Here is a 21489-nt window from a genome sequence, read left to right on the forward strand (position 1 = left end):
ATTTATCTACTCACATTTGCATGTTTTTGAACTGCTAGGTTGGCAGAAGCTGGGGCTAACAGCGGGAGATCACCCCACTCTCCAGAGTTAATCTGCAAATCTTTCTGTAAGCAAGTTCAGCAGCTCAGTGGTTTAACCCACTGCACCACTGGAGGCTCCCTAAAGAATGACATAAAACTCACAAATCCCCCCCCCCCCCGATTCCAAGTCAGAATGCCTCTAAAATTTAACTTTGAAGTGTAACTAGAATATGTTACTTGTTAAACTATTTTTTATATAAAATGGTTCTAACCTGCTGATTTTGAAATATGACATCATTATTAAAGTATCTCATAGCTACTTGGAAGCTCTGAGATTATCCACTTTGACTACAGTTGCAATTTCAAGGATGATTATCCTCTCTATACCTGCGCTACTCAAAGTAGTGATCCACAGTTCAGGGCTGATCAATCATAGGCTATCAGCTGCCAGTCCTTGGAGTTTTTAGGAAATAAAGTAACAATTATAATCAATGGGCACAAACATGGCACTGAGTCCTAGCAGTCTGGGAGAGAAATGCTACACTACGCTCCACAATTTTCCCTCTAGGAAAGAAATACCCCCCACACCAAGTTTCACGATTTTCCTCTAGTTTTTACAGGTAAACAAGGCCACCAATATAGGGAAGGCACCTCCCATCAACCCCCTGACAAACATGGCTGTGCTTCAGCTTTAAGTCCCCCTGAAAACCTGCAACAGGCTGAAGGGGACAGGTACATTTCTTTCCTGAATGTCCTTCTGCAACTTTGTTAAGTTGTCTCTAAATAAATGGTCAAGGATTTCTAAATACATCTTATTAAGGATAACAGCACAGAATGGACTATTTTTGGCATCTCCATTCTTTTATTATAATAGACACCCTAGATCCAACGATCTAAGCCTGGTACATAGGACCTACATTCAGACTGAGGAAGTACTGCCGTTGTTTTCAGTTTAATTTATCACATGCAACTTTGGTGGGTCCCAATTGATCCACCCTGGGAACCCACTGTGCTCCTACTCAGAATGAAAGGATGTGTACATTTAAACCAGACATGACTAAAAGTTCACTTCCAGCTATTAGAAAACATGTTGAGCAGGCAAAATAAATGTAATTTATGGTCCATCCTACACAAAACAATGCTTAGTTACCCCATTTTCTCATTTAAGCATTATAGAATGGCAATGAGAATGGACGTTTTGGTGGTGCTATGGTTAATGACTGGGAATCACAAATCTTTGCCAAATGTTTGCAAATCATGCACAGAGCTACCATTAGATAAACACAATCCACACATTTTGGTTCCCACAGACTAGTTATACAGACATTAAAAGCCGTGTGTCCCTTTGTGTGGGGTTCCCTTAAATAATGCTTAAGACTGCTTTGAAGCTTTCAAATTTGCCAAAAAAGCCAAGTTGAAAGGAAAGTTCATTTGGTTTAAAAACCATTTGGTTTATTTCCCTTGTTAACAACATTCACGTACGTGATACATTCCAACGATCCTTGATGTTGTTGGTGTAAGCGCCTACAAAGACTTTTGGCTGCATTGGTGGCCACCACTCACTCTTTGGCAGCTTAGCAATTAATGCACTCAAGGCTTTTGAGTGCCACTGATGAGTTATTATAAAAACTCATCTTTTGTGTACTAATAGATGGAGGAAGCATAGCAAATATAATGGAAGCACGACGAAGGAATCTTGATCAGCTCTTCCTTATTCTACTTCCAGCAAACCTTTAGCTATGATGAAGGATGCTAACTCCACAGCCAGTGTGTTGAAGTAAGAGGCAACTACTGGTCCAATGGGCATCTATGAATGGAATGGAGCGGGGCGCCATATTGTTCTCTGCCTCAGGAAACAACATTATCCAAACTTATTATAAAAGATCTAGGAAGGGAGATGTGTTACTCCATTCTGCCTCCATCGCCAGACTGTGCCTCTCTAATATTAATAGTATGTTAGGCAATTTTGCACTGTTCCACAAATGGTTCAGAAGGATTTTGAAGTTCAGAGACACAGAATAGCTCCTTTTTCTCCTGTTGTCTGATACAAAAATTGTATTCCTGGACAATGCCAAAAATCTGTAAATGTGAATTAGCACCTTTATAAAAAAAGAGACCTAGGATTTACCTTACACTGGTACTATGAAAATTTCCAGAGTTTATCAACCAGTCACGATTTCCCCATAGGCAGGTAAATTCACACTCTTCTGCCAAGAAAAAGGTCATATGGTAAAGACTGTGGTGAAATAACTCTTTACTGTGGTTCTTGCAAAACTATTTGATCGAACTGCAAATGGTCAAGAATTAGCGTGGCACTTAAAACAGTTTGCTTAAAATATGTCACTAAATAACTCAAGGCCTGTTAAAGGCCTCCATAAGCATATAACCTACACATTCTCAGCTGACTTCAAGAAATCACTCTATAGTACATATTTAATATATAATTAAAATAAATCATCTTCATCATAATTTCTGCCCAGTAGCAAAATACTATCATTTCTCTTGAATAAAGACCCTGGATTGACCCCTCACATAGAATAACTAGAAACTATCATCTTTAAAACTGTTCTACATGGAAATTGTGTGCAACCAGAAAATAAAATCCTGAAATAGAACTTCACAAAAATGGAGTTTGAAAAAAAAAACCCCTAACATTGCATTGCCTTTTTTTTTCTGAAAAATTAAGCACAAACGTAACAGTTTACAGGTACCATTACCATGCAAATGCATGTTGAATTTCATTGCTGTTTTAAACCCCAAACCACAGTTAGCATGCAGAATTTCCCCCAAACCAAACAACGGAGTCCTTGGTAAGTGCACCTCTTTGGTGTAACCATAGCCATTCAGGCAGGATTATACCACTGTTAAGTAAAGCAGAATATGAACTGAAAACCATTTTCCGGTGCTCATTTCCACAATATACATTTTACCATTGGAAAAAAAATGAAGCAAAGCTACAAACCCAAATTTAACATGTTATATACATTCTCAAATATATCTCTTTTGATAATAGCTTTGGAATCTGGAACATAAGGGAGGGGGAAATTAAAACTGCAAAGCTGCTCCATTTTAAATGAAGAATTTGAAAAAGTTTCCACCACTAGACATTTGCTTATACATGTATTTTCTCATTTCTAACCAGTTCTTTGACTCTTGCTAAAGAGCAGCTATCAGGTTGTGTGTTTCTTAGATGCATACTACAATGAACTGTGGGAGACAGAGAACAGTACCGCTCTCACAAAAAAAATGTATGACACAGTGTAACAAAAAAACAACCTGATGTGTTGGCTTTATAAAATCATTGTTCCATGGCATCCTTGTTCCATGCGGGGCTTCTTCTATTCACCAGAACGTGGCTCACCCTCTTGTTGGCATTAGCTGCACGACAGCACTTCTGTGTTCAGAATCTGAACAGTAAATTCCCAGGAGAGCAATACATCCTTGCGGTTCCGAAAATGCATAGGAGTCACATGTACCACAACCTCTTGCCCAAGAGAAGAAGATTCAAGTAAGTGACAGCACCTTTGGCCCACAATATAAGACTCCAGAAGGAAAAATAACGTCGAGAAGCTGCAACAGCCACCTTTCACTTGCAGTGCTTTTCCTGCCTTTCTGAAAACTTCACATCCTTCCTGAAATTTTATACAATGGAGCCTTTTGAAGACGACAAATGGATTGACTGGATCCGTGCAGCCAACGTCCTCTGTAAATCTTGTAGTACATTTTGGCCAGGTGAGTCTCCATTCTTGTCATATAGCAGCTGCTTAAAAGCTTCGTTTTCAATTAGAACCATCATATTTTTAAGAAAATAACCCTCACAATAGGAAGCCAATTCTGTGACTCCAAGAAACTAAAGAAGGGAAATGGGGGTAAGAAAAGAAAAATAATAACTTGTTTTAGACAAGTGAATACACAAGTATATTAAAGTATTAAAGGAGTGAAACTGCACAATGCATTTAGAGGTTTTAAGAAGTACTGTATATATACTCGAGTATAAGCCTAGTTTTTCAGCCCTGTTTTGGACTGAAAAGGCCCCCCTCGGCTTATACTCTGGTAAGGGTCCTAGTGGGAAGGTGTGGGGCTGAAAGAAGGGCTTCTTTCAGCCCCATGCTTTCCTGCCAGAACCCCCACCTCTCCGCACAGCAACCCAGCTCTCCTTCCTTTCTTGGCGCCAGTCTTTCCCACTTTTCCTTATTAATATACACACAACATTTCCCCCAAAATGCATAGTTTAAATAAACTATGGTGATTATTGGAAAGCTACGTAAGCACATTTACATAGGAGAAAGTTAGAATAATGATTTAATAAGAGTTGGACAGTCTAATCTTAAATTACAGTTTTATGTAAATATTCAAAAACATTGAACCTACTGATGCCTTAATTAATGTGGTTTTATTGGTATCTAGTTTTATTTTGAAATTTACCACCCTTGGCTGCAGTTCCCACCCTTGGCTTTCCCAGTTTTTTTGTGGTAAAATTAGGTGCCTCGGCTTATATTCGGGTTGGCTTATACTCGAGTATATTCAGTAGTTGCTCATTTGGTGAAACAGGTCAGTTATTATCGGTAGCTTTCCTCACCTCTATACCTTGCTTGTACAATGCTACGTTCTGTTATTGGTAAGGTAAATATGTATTTAATTAGAAAAGCATGCATTTCACTCAGTAGACAAGAAAAAATTCCCTTAATATGAACCTGGATGTCCAGGAGAAGCATCTATCCCTCTTTGGTGTATGTGGCCAATGGAAGGCTATATTCGAGTAGTACCTTTATATCAGACGACTACAGTGCAATGTAAGCGGATCTCTTAAAGCCGCAATATAAAAATGAAACAAAAGGAACTATTGAAGTTCTTCCTTAAATATATCAAAAATTGAAAGTATTATGCTTTGACAAACCAATAATATAAGCAACTTTTAGAGTAATGGTCCACCTACCAGAAGTTTAAAAATTATCTTTTACATATTTATTTATACAAAATATTGACACCTAAGTGGATGTCAATGACATAGACCATCTCTTGTGAATAGTAAAGACTAGGGCAGGGCCTGGGACGGAAACTAAAAGATTCCTAATGTAAATTCATAGAAGTCATATAAGCTTATGTCTCATACTCTCAGGTTTAAATCCAGATGTTACACTCAACTAGAGCTAGATCAGGCATGGGCAAACTTTGGCCCTCCAGGTGTTTTGGACTTCACCTCCTAGAAATCCCAGCCAGCATATCAGCTGTTAGAAATTGTGGGAATTGAAGTCCAAAACACCTGGAGGGCTGAAGTTTGCCCATGCCTGATCTAGATCCACTGAGTTTATATGATTCACATGAATACTGATTCACAGCAACTGGTTCAATGGCTTGACTCTAACTGGGATTAATGGTTGCATTTAGGTCTCATCTTTTCAGGTATGTGTTTGCTTGCTAACTTGTTTATTGGCTTATTTATTTTTCTGAGGGAATGAAATGATTTGATTTTGAAGTCTAGAAGGAAGCAAAAAATTCTAAAATGTTGAGAGGCATGAGCACCACAGAAGTTAACTAAATTATCCTTTATCTGGTCTCTTCTATCAATTTGACTATTATGGAAATTGTCATTTGGTTATCGTCTTTGTTCACAAGGGATGATGAGTTCAATTCTGGAACAAATTTGGAACTACAATTTTTGGCAGGGCTTTGTATGAGCTGTCTTGTGGCCATCTCTAAATTGGCCATCCTTCTTTTTGCAAGATTTGTGCTTCCCCATTAAGAACTGGGAGGCCTCCACAGAAATGGCCTATAATGCTCTATAGTGATGCTTTGTTGCTATGAGTCACTGTCAGTTAACTATAATAGTAGCCACTAAGTGTTTTTTGAAGCACAGAAAAATGTGTCCTGGGGCAGAAACAGGGAACCAGAAGGTCTAAGCAACTGTCCAAGGATGCCTCATGCAGCTGCTGGCTTTAGTACATACACAAATGGATAAATATGAACAATGCTGTATTACCTTGGCATGATTATAAATATCCACACAATTGTCTGTGTTGATACTTTTTGCGCAGATGATTTCACAGTGTCGTTGCAATGCTTCAAGCTGGAAAAATTTAGCAGCAGATAGAAGCTGAAAAGCAGGAGAAAAGATAATTACAGCTGCTTGAAAGCTATGGAGAATAACAGTTGGAGGTCTTTGGGAAAAGGCAAGGTGTCGGGAGGTGTTTCTTCATTCTTCTGCTGGCTCCATGCTGATTCTTATATATTACAAGCTGTCCCAAAACAAGCTCTATTGAACTATGGTAAATGTCACTATTATTATTATTTTACTTACTTACTTACTCTGATACAAAGAATAAAGTACAGGAAAGGCAAAATTACCCATCTGTTATTTCCTAGTCATGCATTCATTTTTTCTCTCCTATTACAATAATTCATATTAAGATGTCTCCAATTTTTTACAGAGCTTTTAAAAAATTGCAAAACCTATGCAATTTCTCTGAGAACATATGTGGGCAATGACAGATATATTACCACCTTCTGAATTATTATTTCTGTTTATTCCAAGGGATAGCATCATTAACTTCTAATGCAGCCACCTCACGCCAACACCACAATCCCTCATCACTTGATATGATCTCATGAGCCATGGAAATTGTTTATTGTGTAGTATGCATGACATTAATGAAAAAACACACCTACTTTTGTTTATCTGTAACATCCAGCCTGAAAGTCCCACTAGCTTTCAAAAAACTTTTAAAACTTTTTTGGTCATTCACAAAATAATTACCTTGCCAGTGTCTCAATTTAAAAAAAATTCTAACATACTAAGGTAGATGCAGGGATTAGGCCAATAAACTTTAAATATTTACGTTTTTGGCACTTTTCATAGTAAAATCATTAATCTGCTCCCAGTCAAATGGAGCTTTGTAATAATAATAATAATAATAATAATAATAATAATAATAATAATAGGAAGAAGAAGAAGTTGGATTTTGTATCAAAATCACAAGTCAAACACTTCCCACACATTTGTGTGATGTATTTTGCGCACAGATCCAAGTAAGGTGGCTTTTTGCAATTGACAGATTGTGATTTTGTCAATGTTTATTGTTTCCAAATCCAGTATATATATCTAGTTTGCTGTGACATACTGTGTTTTTGTGTCAGTAAAATAATAGTTTATTTATAATCCGCCCTGTCTCCCTGAGGGGACTTAAGCGGTTTCCAGCAAAATAACACATTGGCAAACATTCAATGCCAAGAACAACAAATAACAAATCAAAATAGTGGGTAAAACAATCTGAATAAAAGTATAAAAATAACAGCTTAAATAAACATAACATAACATCACAAACATTTACAACATGATAAACAACAACATTGTTTGTGTTTGGGATATCTGCTTTGTACCATATGATCTGAAGAATGAACTTCCAGCTTTGCTTTGAGATACCCAACTATAATGAATTCACATATCTGAAACCCCCAATAATTACATTACAAAAAAAAAATAGCCAAGGAGAACTATTGTTTTATTTGACTGTTTTTAGAGGGTAGTGAATCATTCCAACTTGTGGTGCAAAATGTATCTTACCTCCATGATTTCATTGTTTTTAATGAGAAGTGACTCTGCACCTCCATAGTAGAGATACTGCATAATAAGCTGAAATAAAACCAAAGAGATCAATAGATTATAAATGTGCAGCTGTAATTTGTATTTCTCTTCCCCTAACCAACCATCTGTATTTTTATTATTCAGCCAGTTTTTGCTTCAAATCATGGGAACATCTACACTGACCACCAAGGTTAGTGTGACATAGGATCAGACTAAACTTTTAACAGGGCTGGTCCGGCATAACCTGGGAGAAAGCTGCCTTAACATGCTTTCTCTCAGCTTAAGCTAACTAAGGGGGCAATCTGAATCTTGATCCAAGTTAAGAAGAGTCAATACAGCTGGACCAGCTCTTAAATGGAAACACTGGCAACTGTTTGGGCTGCCATCCCATGCTCCCTGGGCTCAGGTGGCCTGGGAATGCAGAATGGCAGTCTCTCTCTCCCCTGTGTCACAGCTGTCACCAGCTGTGACACATCCACCTACCTTGTCATCGGTGCCATCTGCCAGAATGTGGCCTCGCTAAGAAGACTGGGTGAGGGTAAAGAAGGGAATCTTCCCCTTCTAGCAGCCTTGCGATGTCAGTCAGTGTGCACCAAGACTACGGTAGGTGGGTTGTCACAGCTGGGAACAGCTGCAACACAGGATGCTGGGAGGTCTCCTTTAGGGTGGCTGCCTAGCAGTGCCCGTGTTTGACTTGGCTGGGCAGTGGGAACTCCCTGCCACCTTTAATAAGCAATCCCTATTGGACCACCAAGCGGATTTCATCCGGTATCCAGGGTTTTTAAAAAGCATATCTATGCTATCCACAGACTGAACTCCAACTTCTTTATCTTGATAGAAATCCTATATTATTATTTTGAATGCCAGTTATACTGCCAGATCATAAATAACTGTCATTCATGTGTGATATGGCTCTGCTTGGCACCGTATTCAAATGTTGCTGCCGAAAAACAGCAAAAGCTTTACGTAATGATCCATTCTATTTTCCATTCAAACAATTGGCATTAGTATCTTTATATCAGGCATGGGCAAACTGCACCGCTCCAGGTGTTTTGGAATTCAACTCCCACAATTCCTAACAGCTGGTAGAATGTTAGGAATTGTGGGAGTTGAAGTCCAAAACACCCGGAGGGCTGAAGTTTGCCTATGCCTGTTTTATACACAGAGAACTCAGGACCAAACATTACCTGGAAAATGGGATACTTCACATAGCTGATCTCAATAAAAGAGCTGTCAGATGCAGGTTTACTGGACAAAAGAGCTTTAAACCTAGGCAAAAAACAAGACTGATGTTTTCTATTTGTGGAAATAAAGAAATATGAAATACTAGAATGGGAATTACTGATTTGTGCACCATTATGGCATCACATCCAGTTTACATGGATGCCATTTAACTATTGCAGATGTATATACCCTGGCACAGATGTTTAGGATTGGAGTACTTGAGCTTAGCAAATGTACCAGTGCCTGTGTTGTCAACTTGAGTAGTAACAAAAATTTGATATACAACCATATCTGGATAATAATGTACAGGGTGTCCATGATGTCTCTTAACCATTTAAACATTGAATGAGCTTGGTGTATTCCAGGTATACTGGAATTTACTAAGTCCTAATCTTTTTTAAAAATACTGGCTTTAAACTACTTCATTGGATGTGTTGTAATAGCAGATTCCCATATTAATGTAGTATTTACATCTTATTTTATTTTGGGGGGTTATTTAATATTTAATGTTTCTTTTACTTAAGTCTTTACTCTTCTAATGCATCACAAATTCTATGTAAAATCATACTATGTATTTTTGACATTAATATTGAAATCTGAAATATATACAGACAGTCTTTACATTTAAATGTTAAAGAGACTTTATGGACACCCTGTGTTTCCTTCTCCAAGTGGTGATAAATTCTGAAGCTCATTAAGACATTTCTGGTATTCTCTTGTTCTCTTTCAATTTCCCTGCCAGCTCCCACGTCTGTGCAATCTACCATTACAGCCAGCCAATCACATAGCTTTTCCCAGTTAGGATATCTCTCTCAATACAGCTAATTTCTCTACTCCTTCCAGTCTCCAGCACCTTGAAACTGACAGGTGGCAATTCTCCTGACTCTCCAACCCTGAAGCTTCCTCTGCTAGGCCAAATCAAAGTAGTTGGCTCATCATTAAACCAAACAGAGTAAAACTAGAAAGACCATGCCAAGAGTGAGCAGCTACAGCAAAGAAAAAATAAAAGAGGAGGAAGGCGGTGGCCCTTAGAAAAAAGGAACACTTATTTTGCTCGACAGAAATAACAAGAAAAGAACATAGCTGCTCAGTAATGGTCCTAATAAAGACCCAATCTTCCCATAACCCAGTGGTTCTCAACCTTCCTAATGCAGTGAACCCTTAATACAGTTCCTCATGATGTGATGACCCCCAACCATAAAATTATTTTCATTGCTACTTTATAACTGTAATTTTGCTACTGTTATGAATCGTAATGTAAATATCTGATATGCTGGATGTATTTTCATTCACTTGACCAAATTTGGCACAAATACCCAATACACCCAAATTTGAATACTGGTGGGGTTGAGGGGGATTGATTTAGTCATTTGGAAGTTGTAGTTGCTGGGATTTATAGTTAACCTACAATCAAAGAGCATTCTGAACTCCACCAAAAATGGAATTGAACCAAACTTGGCACACAAAACTCCCATGACCAACAGAAAATACTGGAAGGCTTTGGTGGGCATTGACCTTGAGTTTTGTAGTTCACCTACATCCAGAGAGCATGATGGATCTGGACCAAGCTTGGCATGAATATTCAATATAATAATAATAATAATAAAAACTTTATTTATACCCTGCCTCCATCTCCCCAAGCAGGACTCAGGGCGGCTAACATGAGGCCAAGCCCAACGAATTACAACAGAGCAAAATAATACAATGAAAAACCATAAGATAATACATCAAATAAAAATATGATAAAAGAAAGCAAAAGGATAATACAAAATAAACACAGAGGATATCATAAATAACAAGACATTGAGCCAAGTGGGCAGGGCCAAATAAACGGATAGGATTTTAAAACCCTGGGTGAGATGGATGAATAGGGTAATGTATCTGATGGGAAGTTTGGATGGGACAAAAAAATGGGATTCAATATGCTCAAATGTTAACACTGGTGGAGTTTGGGGGGAAATAGACCTTGACATTTGGGAGTTGTAGTTGCTGGGATTTACAGTTCACCTACAATCAAAGAGCATTCTGAACCACACCAACAATAGAATTGGGCTAAATTTCCCACACAGAACCACCCTTGACTAACAGAAAATACTGTGTTTTCTGATGGTTTTTGGAGACCCCTCTGACACCCACTCACAACCGACCCCCAGGTTGAGAAACACTGCCATATCCCATCTGCATCCTTCCCTTCTTTAAACTGAAGCCTAAATATTATATTGCTCTCTAGTGAGAATTTTTCTAAATGAGGAAGTGTTACATATTTCTGAAGGGTAACGTCTTTTGCAAATTGTTGTTTAACCTATAAAACATTTCTCATCTTACATTTCCCCAAAATACTCAAAAGTATTTTTTCTCCATTTTTTAAGCTTATTAAATAAATATTTACCTTAGGGATGCTGTATATAATAATACTCTGTGTGCATAAAATGGTCTTCCTTCCACAAGGAATGTAACATCTGACATTTCTTTATTGTTAAGGAAATGGGGATCTGTAATGACAAAAAAGAAAACGAGAGAGAAGACATTTTAGTTGGAAACAAGTCATTGGCACATCTGATTCCTGTTGATTAAAAAGGTAGATTAAGATATATTAAGTTCCAAAGTTGTTCTGAAGGAATGACTGAGATTGAATGTATAAAGTACACTCAAAATCACAAATTATTCTGTAAACCTGTGTAAAAGTAATAGGCACCCATTGTATACAGCATGTTTGGAGAAAGAAGTTAATGTTGAAAACCATTTCTCTTCCTTCTTGTCTATAGCTAGGCTGATCTTTACTTAAATTTATTCTACACATCAGATTACATTTTCATGGCAGATTAAATGAATTTAGAGTCACAGAATCATAGAGTTGGAAGAGACCTCATGGGTCATCCAGTCCAACCCCCTGCTAAGAAGCACCCCAACAGATGGCCATTCAGCCTCTGCTTAAAAGCCTCAAAAGAAGGAGCCTCCACCACACTCCAGGGCAGAGTTCCAACAGCTCTCACAGTTAGGAAGTTCTTCCTAATGTTCAGGTGGACTCTCCTTTCCTGTAGTTTGAAACCATTGTTCCATGTCCTAGTCTCCAGGGCAGCAGAAAACAAGCCTGCTCCCTCCTCCCTATGACTTCCTCTCACATATTTATACATGGCCATCATGTCTCCTCACAGCCTTCTCTTCTGCAGACTAAATATGCCCAGCTCTTTAAGCTGTGCTTCATATGATTTGTTCTCCAGACCCTTGATCATTTTAGTTGCCCTCCTCTGGACACATTCCTCTGGACACCACTTTAAATTTAGGGTAAACAGGACTGCATTCACATTAGCGTGGATGCTTCCTTTTAATTTGTTCTGCTTAATCAAGAGCATGGTTCCATAACCAGGCGAAAGGTACCAACTAAGAAAATGGTGGCATAACGTCATTAAGAAAAAGATTCCAAAGACAACTCCAATTAGTAGCTGAAAATGAGGTCATGAGTAATATAAGAGTGAATGAGATAAATCTAAAACTCAGTTTAATAGGCAATGCTCTTGTAAAAACAAGGAGAAGAAGCTCATCCACTCCTATATTCCCTCTAGAGCAAAATAAATGCTCTATAAGGGCCAAACTAGATGAGATGATGGTGATTCATGAATTTCCTATTTCTTTCAAATAATATTCAGAGAGATTGTGTCATAAGAGCACACAAAGAAATTCAATGAAACCTTTGAGACCGTTTAGGAGGAAGGCATTTCTAGGATAAGCATTTGAGGACTCAGTTCTATCCAATGAAATAGAACGGAATCATAAAAGCTTGTGTTAGAAATTCCTTCTTTCCAGTTAGTCTCAAAGGTGCTACTGGGTTCTTTTAAATATCTTTAACTCAGGGAAGAGGAACTAGGAATTGTATGAAACAACACTTCCTTTTCTTTATCAATAACTGTCAATCCTTTATTGGACGACCATGATTTTTAACATTTCTTCCTTTCTCCGTACAAGTAAAACATGATGCAAGTGTTAACAATTCATTAATCTGCACTGCACACTTAACAGTATTGGATTTTAAAAATGATAGCTAAACTTGGATATATGGATGATAAAATATAGATATTCCATGCTATGTTCAGCCTCAAGCTTTGGTAGAATTCCAAGGAAAGCAGGCTCCCAAGCTGTAAAATAAATGAGTTGCCTTTCCGTATGGTATCACCACTCATTCATTCATTTCATGTATGGTGCCATGATTTAAAATGTGCAGGGCATATGACAGAAATGATGCGGTAATTAATTGTGAATACAGATGAGTCTGGAAACAGGAGTAGATATAGGCCCCCTGAAGTAATCTTCGTCTCTGCTTCTAACAGAATACATATGCAGTTTCCAGATTGATTTCTGAGTGGGTTCTTGCACGGATAGGCAAACATTCCCTGCTGCTTCAGGGAGGCTGCCTGCTCTGTTTTGATTTCATGATCTGCCAAAGCTGTTTTTAACTCTTTAAAAACTACCCAAAGGAGGAAGGCAGATACATTGGAGTAATGCCCATTGCAACTATGCAAATTTATCTTATTCTGAAAACAAGAATATGAGGATTCTTTTAAGCTTCTGTTGTGGAAGGAGGATGTACGTACATTAAATCACGAAACCTACTGTGTACCCAGAATAAAATGGCTGTTAGCATTAGCACATTCTTATGTTCAAAACAACAACAACAACAATTTATTTGTATTCCGTCCTATCTTCCCAAGGGGACTCAGGGTGGATTCCAACATACAATGGCAAACATTCAGTGTCTCCAGGGGCGGCTCAACTCATTATGCAAAGTAAGCATTTGCAGTATAGTTGATTTTGCCCAGGGGCGCTCTTGGGGGAAAATAGACCTTGACATATGCGAGTTGTAGTTACTGGGATATATAGTTCACCTACAATCAAAGAGCCTTCTGAACTCCACCAATGATGGAATTGAACCAAATATGGCACACAGAAGTCCAACGACGAACAGAAAATATATATCAGTGATTGGTTGGGGGGGGGGGCAAAATACTGTTTGCTTACCGTTAAAAATTACCTAGGGCCGCCTCTGAGTGTCTCCATATAAACACACAGATACTGACCTAAAATCCTGGTTGAAAACCCCCACATTTGAAAGTAACATTAAGACCTAATATCATATTGAAACCTAACATCAGTAAATTAAACCTAACATCAATAAATTAAACTACATGTGGACAGCAAAATTATATAATGACATAAAATCTGAACAAACATCCATAATTAATTTACAACAGCCAACTAGTGTTGGTTGTGTAATCGAAAGACGGTAACTAGGCTGGTGTGGACTAAGAATGCCCAGATATGGAATAATTCTCAGCCAGGGCCCCGAAAATGATCAATCATTACAAAATAGCTTGTATTTAAATTCTACTTGGAAAGACCTTCTAGCCTTAGTCAACAGTCTACTATATGACAGTTATATATGTATTATTCTGTATTGATATTATGTATCTTCCACTGAGCAAATTACAATGAACCATATGTCTGTAAGTTTCAAGACACAGTGCACTTACCTAAGCGAGATGTCTGCTTGCGTTTGATTTCAACAAGCTTGGGAATAGGATAGGGTCCATAGCAATGTGTGAAAATGGCAGCCAATTGCTGGCTAATCACTTCGTTCTGAAGGAAAACAGCCATAAAATAAACAATAAATGCAGGTATGCTTTGTAAACTAGAAGACTCACTCACAGGAATTGCAATACCAGGTCTGAAAATATGAGCACATTTTTTTTTGCTGGTATTGTAATTTCTGTTACTACCTTTTCAATATTCCTAAACTGCTTGAAATTGTATGAAATAGAGCATTGTCAGTATTTCAATGTGGACTTTCAGCTTGCTGCTTTGTGTTTTTGTGGTGGGAGGAAAAATAGGATATGAATAAGGTTAATAACAGCAACAGACCGGGCGGTGGCACAGCTAGTTAGTAGCCAGCTGCATTAAATAACTACTGACAGAGAGGTCATGAGTTTGAAGCCAGCCTGGGTCCGAGTAAGCTCCCCACCATTAATAATCCAGCTTGCTGTTGACCTATGCAGCCTGACAGACAGTTGCATCTGTCAAGTACGAAATTTAGATACTGCTTATGTGAGGAGGCTAATTTAACTAATTTATGACACTATTTTTTTAAAAAAAAACTTCCAGCAGCATGCAAAAGAATAAGGAAGTACTCCATCAAAGGACTAGGCATCACAAATGGATGGTGAAGTGGCAGCTCCTCCTGTGACCGGAATTGAGCCTACCCTCATGAAGCCAGAAAAACTGGAATGCTAAATTGCCTCTGTGTCTGTCTATATATGTTGTATGTCTACAATGGCATTGAATGTTTGCCATGTATATGTCCACTGTATTCCACCCTGAGTCCCCTGTGGGGTGAGAAGGGCAGAATATAAATACTGTAAATAAATAAACTTGCTTATTTGATTTATCAAAAATATAATCAGTTCTGCAATATAGCAATCAATACTGAAGAATGTATTCAGTATTCCTTGTTTATCACTTAATGGTGATACCTTACTGTCTTGATACATGTGTTAAGAAAATACATGTGAAATGGTTATAGAATTAGTGACGGGAATTATGCTAAATATATTGATTACAAGCAGTAGAAGATTTATGGTACAAATAGTTGAGAAAACCTAAAAACGGTCAAAGTAACTAACAGAGTAAGAAAAAAGAGCAACAGAAATTATTGTTTCTGTGCAAAATGACATATGCTGAGTTGTTGAATGTAGTAATGCATGTAAGGATGTGTAAATTATTTTGCCCCCACAATAGCATGTGGAGGTAGGAAATATCATATTGTTATGTTCCCTTTGCCTGTTTCACTGTAAATATTTACTAAAATGTTGGAAATTTTAAAAAAAATTAAAAAAGGAAAAAATATTCCTAACACTACTAAAATGAACTAAATGGGCAACACTGTATAACTATTTAGGTGCAGCACAACATTTGTGTGTATGAGTTCTTGTGCACTTTTTCTTGGGAGAGGGTTCAATTGCTTTCATCAATTTTTTAAAGGGGTTCACCTCTAGGAAAGGTACAAGCTGGAGCTGGATTAAGGCTCTTCCACAACACAGCATAATAATATAAGGAAAAAGCAGGCTATTAAACAAACAAGCAAGTAAATAAGTGAATACACAAGCTGTCCTTTGGTGGCAATTGGGAGTAATACCAAGACTGTATTTTGAAATCTTTTTCAAACCGCTCGAGTTGGGAAAATATATCTCCTATGTGTTTTGGAATGATATTGGGCATGTAAGTCTTGGAGTCTTGGTTCCAACGTCCCAAAGGATCTTCTTTTTTATTGGAATAAATAATAATAATGTATTTAAAACAGTAAAGGGTCTTTAGGAAACAGTTTCTGAAATACCATGTGAAGAAATGATGATTAAGAACTTCAATGCAATCCAATCAAATACAAGGTTAGTTCACAGCTTGGAAGGGTAATAATGATTTAGAGCACAACTCCTCAGATCCCATGCTCATTTGGACCTTCCCAGGAACTGTAGGTCGCACAATAATTTTTAAAGCTCTGGGTTAGTTTCCAGATAAATCCATGCTATTTCACAAATTTTATTTGACACTAGTTAACTGTATGCTATATGTGCATGCCATACTAGTATACCTGATATTTGCTTCTCATATGGGGAACATAAGATGCAAATTTATGAAGGTTTCTGGTCCTGGTTATACCAAGCTGTTTAAATACAGAAGTGCTGAAAGTGATGATAAGTAACTACATTTCCCATGAAGAAAAAAGAATCACACCAAAGATTATGCAAAAAGTCAAGGTACTGATTGCTCTGCCCTGAAGGGCTTGACAAAATAATGTAAAACTTTGGGATTTTTTTGGTTTTGTTTTGGTTTTGGGATTGCAACTCAACAGAGGGGGGATGACAGAGAGAGAGAGAGAGATGTCACCCGAAAGGCACATTACCAACTTTTAATCCCTATATTTTCAAGAAATATAAGAGTAATGATATTTTCTAAGCTATTTAGGATGAGTCCAAGAAATCTAAGAAAAGCCAACACTTCCTGAAGCAATTCAATGAATTTCCATACACTATGTATTGTACTTATATATTGGCAAGTTCCCGTTATTGACTAGAATGTGCAAAACTCCCACCAAATATTATAATTAGATGTGACACTTTTTATGGTGTTAGTAATCAGTTGTAGCTGCTATGGCATTTGAATAATAGAATTATAGAGTTGGAAGAGACCACAAGGACCATCTAGTCCAACCCCTATGAAACCAGGGACTGAAAGTTTAGGATACAGCAATACTTACAAACGTATTTAGTTTGTAAGTACTCTTCTGCATGTTTAGCCTGCAGAAGAGAAGACTGAGAGGAGACATGATAGTCATGTATAAATATGTGAGGGGAAGTCATAGGAAGGAGGAAGCAAGCTTGTTTTCTGCTGCCCTGGAGACTAGGACGCGGAACAATGGCTTCAAACTGCAGGAAAGGAGATTCTGCCTGAACACGAGGAAGAACTTCCTAACTGTGAGAGCTGTTCAGCAGTGGAACTCTCTGCCCTAGACTGTGGTGGAGGCTCCTTCTTTGGAGGCTTTCAAGCAAAGTATGGATGGCCAAATGTCGGGTGGGGGGTGTGTGCCTTGAATGTGATTTTCCTACTTCTTGACAGGGGGTTGAACTGGATGGCCCACAATGTCTTTTCCAACTCTATAATTCTATGAAAAAGGGGAGAGCTGCTACTTAACCCCTGTTTCAGACTTTGGAAAGCTACACTGTCTTGTCTGATCACTTCCTTGTTATAATCTCTGGGAGAGCACAATTCTCAGTTATGCTCCTGGGATAAAAATATGACTGCTTTCAACTGAGAGCCAAAACAAAAGTACGAGGTTAATATTTATCCATTCCCTGTTACCAAGTCAATCTGTCTTTTCCAAGTGGGTTAGCAAGGGAATAGTCTGAAATAAATAAAACTTGCAAAAGGCACATAGAAAAACATCATTATTCCCACCTGCTAACTAGCTGTACTCAATGAATGTAATATCCTCAAAATGATAACTTATATTTGTGCTTGAAAAATTAAAAAAAATCAAATTAAAATTAAAAATTAAAAAGTGTTGAATATATAGCAGTCTTCTCAAGTTTAGTCAAATCTTTTTCTCCATTTTGGTACAAAGTTTACCAATCTAAGGACAGTTCTCATATAACTAATTACACTGCTATTTATACAAACTAAAATACGTCATATTTGTTCAAAGAGATTCATAAGGTGTAAGTCTTTGTCAAGGAACCTGAACTGTTCTGTAATTATTATTATTATTATTATTATTATTATTATTATTAATAATAATAATAATAATTTATTTATATTCCACTCTATCTCCCTGGAGGGATTCAGGTTGGACTCCAAACACAAAAGGCAGACATTCAATGCCCGAATATAACAACAATCCATGTAATATATTACCAGGGGTTTTCTCAAAAAGCTAAATTAGCCGACCTAAAAAAATATTAAATGCAGGGACACAAATGTGATGGAAGATATTTCACAGCTCTGAGAAATGTCAGAAAGAAGAAATTCAAAGCAAGGTGCACAGTTATCTCCTTGTGACATTAGTTAGCTAGATAAGATAAAGCTCAACTCTACTCTCATTTGCTTATCAGATGCTCTGGTCTCTTGTATTTGATTGTGTGACCTGAATGACTTTCTGTTTTACCACAAGGCTCTGACTTCTGGTGTCTCTCCCACTCACTATCAATGTCAATATTAAGCTATTTTTGCAGTAGATAGAGATCATCAGCTCTCTCTCTTTTACAACTACATTTGGATATTTGGGAAATACATTAGGTGTCAAAGCCAATTGATCAGTTTGTATTATAGGAATGAATCCAGTGTTCGTGATTTTTTTTTTTAAAAAAAATCCCTTCTACTTTCTCCTTGGACACCCTTATTTAATTTGTGACTTCTTGGTTGGAAGCCAACCATCATTTTACACCCAACCCTGAAAACTGCAGTTTGTGTTCATCTAACAAACCAATGCTACATACCACAGTCTGAAGATGATTTGTGGGTAAAATTCGAAGGCCAACCACAAATCCACGGGATGATAAATATTGTGAGAAGGTAGAAAAGAAAGACAAATTGGGCCATGTAACCTGAAAGCTTTACAATGCTTGGTTTTGTATGTGAACCAACCCACTGTGTGTATGATTCAAATTGTGCTTCCATTTGAGGAGGTGAGCACATTCAGAGGCGGCAGCAATTTCTGCTGTATTTCCTGCATTTTGTATAAAAAACACCCACACATTATATTCCATATTTTCAAGATGTTTCCATTCTCTTCCTTATTACACTTTTGTTCTGGTCTTTTAATATTTTTAGGTTTTAGAGTCTCAGAAATAGGCATCTGTGTTAGAAAACCTTCTCATTTTTCCTTTCCCAATCTCAATTATATCTTCATTTAAAATGCTATTATTATTATTATTATTATTATTATTATTATTATTATTTTAAAAACCTCTTTGGAACCTTAGTGATGAAAGTAGTAGGTTATTGTGTTCAGAATGATCAACCCTTCTCACAATTTTCAACTGCAGCTGAAAGAACAAAATTACATATGGAAGGAGGAATATAATGTTATTAGAAGAACTCCTCCATTTGAGTACTCCATTTGCAGTGGGTGGGTGGGTGGGTGATGTTTTCAGCTGCAGGTTTAGCACTTACGTTTAAAGAGAGGTTAAATATTTAAGATGATAAACAAAATCATGGGAGAAGAGAAAGAATTAAAGTAAGAGCTGAAACGTCGGGTTGTTGTAGGTTTTTCAGGCTGTAAGGCCATGTTCTAGAAGCATTCTCTCCTGACATTTTGCCTGCATCTATGGCAGGCATCCTCAGAGGTTGTGAGTTCTGTTGGCAACCAGGAAAATGGGGTTTATATAGCTGTGGAATGTCCAGGGTGTGAGAAAGAACTCTTGTCTGCTTGAAGCAAGTGTGAATGTTGCAATTGGCCACTTTCATTAGCATTTAATGGCCTTGCAACTTCAAAGCCTGGCTGATTGCTGCCTCAGGGAATGTTGCCTCAAGCAGACAAGAGTTCTTTCTCCCACCCTGGATATTCCACAGCTATATAAACCCCCATTTTCCTGGTTTCCAACAGACCTCACAACCTCTGAGGATAGATGTGGGCGAAACATCAGGAGAGAATGCTTCTGGAAAACAGCCATACAGCCTGAAAAACCTACCCAGTGATTCCGTCCATGAAAACCTTCGACAATACATAAGCTAAAACACCATTTATTTATCTCCCAGTCATATTCTTTAATAGATTGGGAATGGCAAGAAATCACACGAAAGGTTATGAAACTGCCAATTTGGAGTTCAGAAATCTGGATGCTATCTGAGAAAGGTGTGTTTTATGTAGTATCTTATAAGATTCAGATATAAGCATTTTTTTATTTCAAGAATTTGAAAAATGTTTGAAAACTGGCTGTTATAAAGACTACACTCTCATATGGTGATTTTTTAAATTATGTAAGTTTATTCCCTGGATATAGTTTAAGATTTTTCCTTTCCTTTTCATGTCTTTGTGCTTTGTTATATATATTACATCAAGTTTTCATTCCCCCCCCCCCCCCCCGCAAAGAAAAACAAAATAGGTACTGACAGTGATGACAACTATAATGAGGCCACAGTTTGACCTACCTTGCTTGCCTTCAAGATCTCAATCATCAAAGGCAATCCTTGTGTGATGAGTTCTTCAGTGTATTCTTCCTCCTGGATGGATTTAAATTCTTTTAGCAAGCACTGGATGAGAGGTCTTCTGTGCTGTTGAAAAGCAGTCCTCAAGGATTCCAGCCATGTATGAAGAGTCCATGGGACACCTGTTCAAAACAGAAATTGTCCTAGATGTTTATGCCTCTGAATGTTTACATACCTCCTGACATGGGTCAAATTTCAAATCTCAGTCTTGCCATTCTTGATGTTCCTTATCTAAGAATCTAATTCTGAATAAATATCCCAGCCTGCTATCTGTTGTAGACAATTCTGTTAAAACAAAGGTGCCATGTCATTTTGCTCAATCATTGGATCTTTAAAAAAATTAAATGTTTTTGATAAAATATATTAATATCTTTTTGATCAAACAAATTAGGCTTATAAATCATATGCCCCTCGAGAGCACAAAATAAATCTCCAGATGTTCAAGACTTCAGCTCCTATTAGCTCCTGCTAGGTAAGCCAAGTGATTGTAGACATTGTGGTCCAAAACATATGCCTGACATATACAAATAACCAAGTTTACACAATCCCACCCATTAGTCCCTTAGCTTAGTACTTCTCAGGTTATCTGATGTATGAAATCAGCAATTGCAGTATTTCTTGTTCATACCAGCACCATGTATGTGCCCATTGATTACATTTTTTCTCTTTCTGCCCTAGAAACGTGTTATGGATCAGCAGCCAATAATGCAGGAATGAGAACCAGTTCAGAGACCACCACTTCGAGTACTGCTGCCCTAGTGAATGTGTGGGGGCCACAATGTCCTTCCCTGGGCAATTGGTAGTTGGACCTGAAACGTCTTTCTAGCAAAGGGACATGGGGCACACTTTCTAAAGCTCCTCTTTATTGACTTGACCAATAGTGCTAAATTGAGCTCTCTCTCTCTCTCTCTCTTG

The 21489-nt window shown here is 37.6% G+C and overlaps 1 protein-coding gene across 2 annotated transcripts in view; it reads right to left on the reverse strand.

Annotated features, from left to right (window-relative positions):
* Window positions 1-1446: 1446 nt before the first annotated feature.
* The window catches only part of ABTB3 (ankyrin repeat and BTB domain containing 3), a 299555-nt gene continuing 279512 nt past the window's right edge, over window positions 1447-21489 (reverse strand). For both annotated transcript variants that reach the window (XM_067469221.1, XM_067469220.1), the window contains 7 exons: window positions 20518-20696; window positions 14352-14457; window positions 11216-11318; window positions 8790-8871; window positions 7582-7650; window positions 6001-6114; window positions 1447-3870 (listed from right to left, as the gene is read on the reverse strand). In XM_067469221.1, coding sequence (XP_067325322.1) covers window positions 3661-3870; window positions 6001-6114; window positions 7582-7650; window positions 8790-8871; window positions 11216-11318; window positions 14352-14457; window positions 20518-20696 — 863 coding nt within the window. In that variant the 3' untranslated portion in view covers window positions 1447-3660. The remainder of the gene's footprint in view (window positions 3871-6000; window positions 6115-7581; window positions 7651-8789; window positions 8872-11215; window positions 11319-14351; window positions 14458-20517; window positions 20697-21489) is intronic.

Source organism: Anolis sagrei, chromosome 5 (assembly GCF_037176765.1).
Source record: "Anolis sagrei isolate rAnoSag1 chromosome 5, rAnoSag1.mat, whole genome shotgun sequence".
Lineage (NCBI taxonomy): Eukaryota > Metazoa > Chordata > Lepidosauria > Squamata > Dactyloidae > Anolis > Anolis sagrei.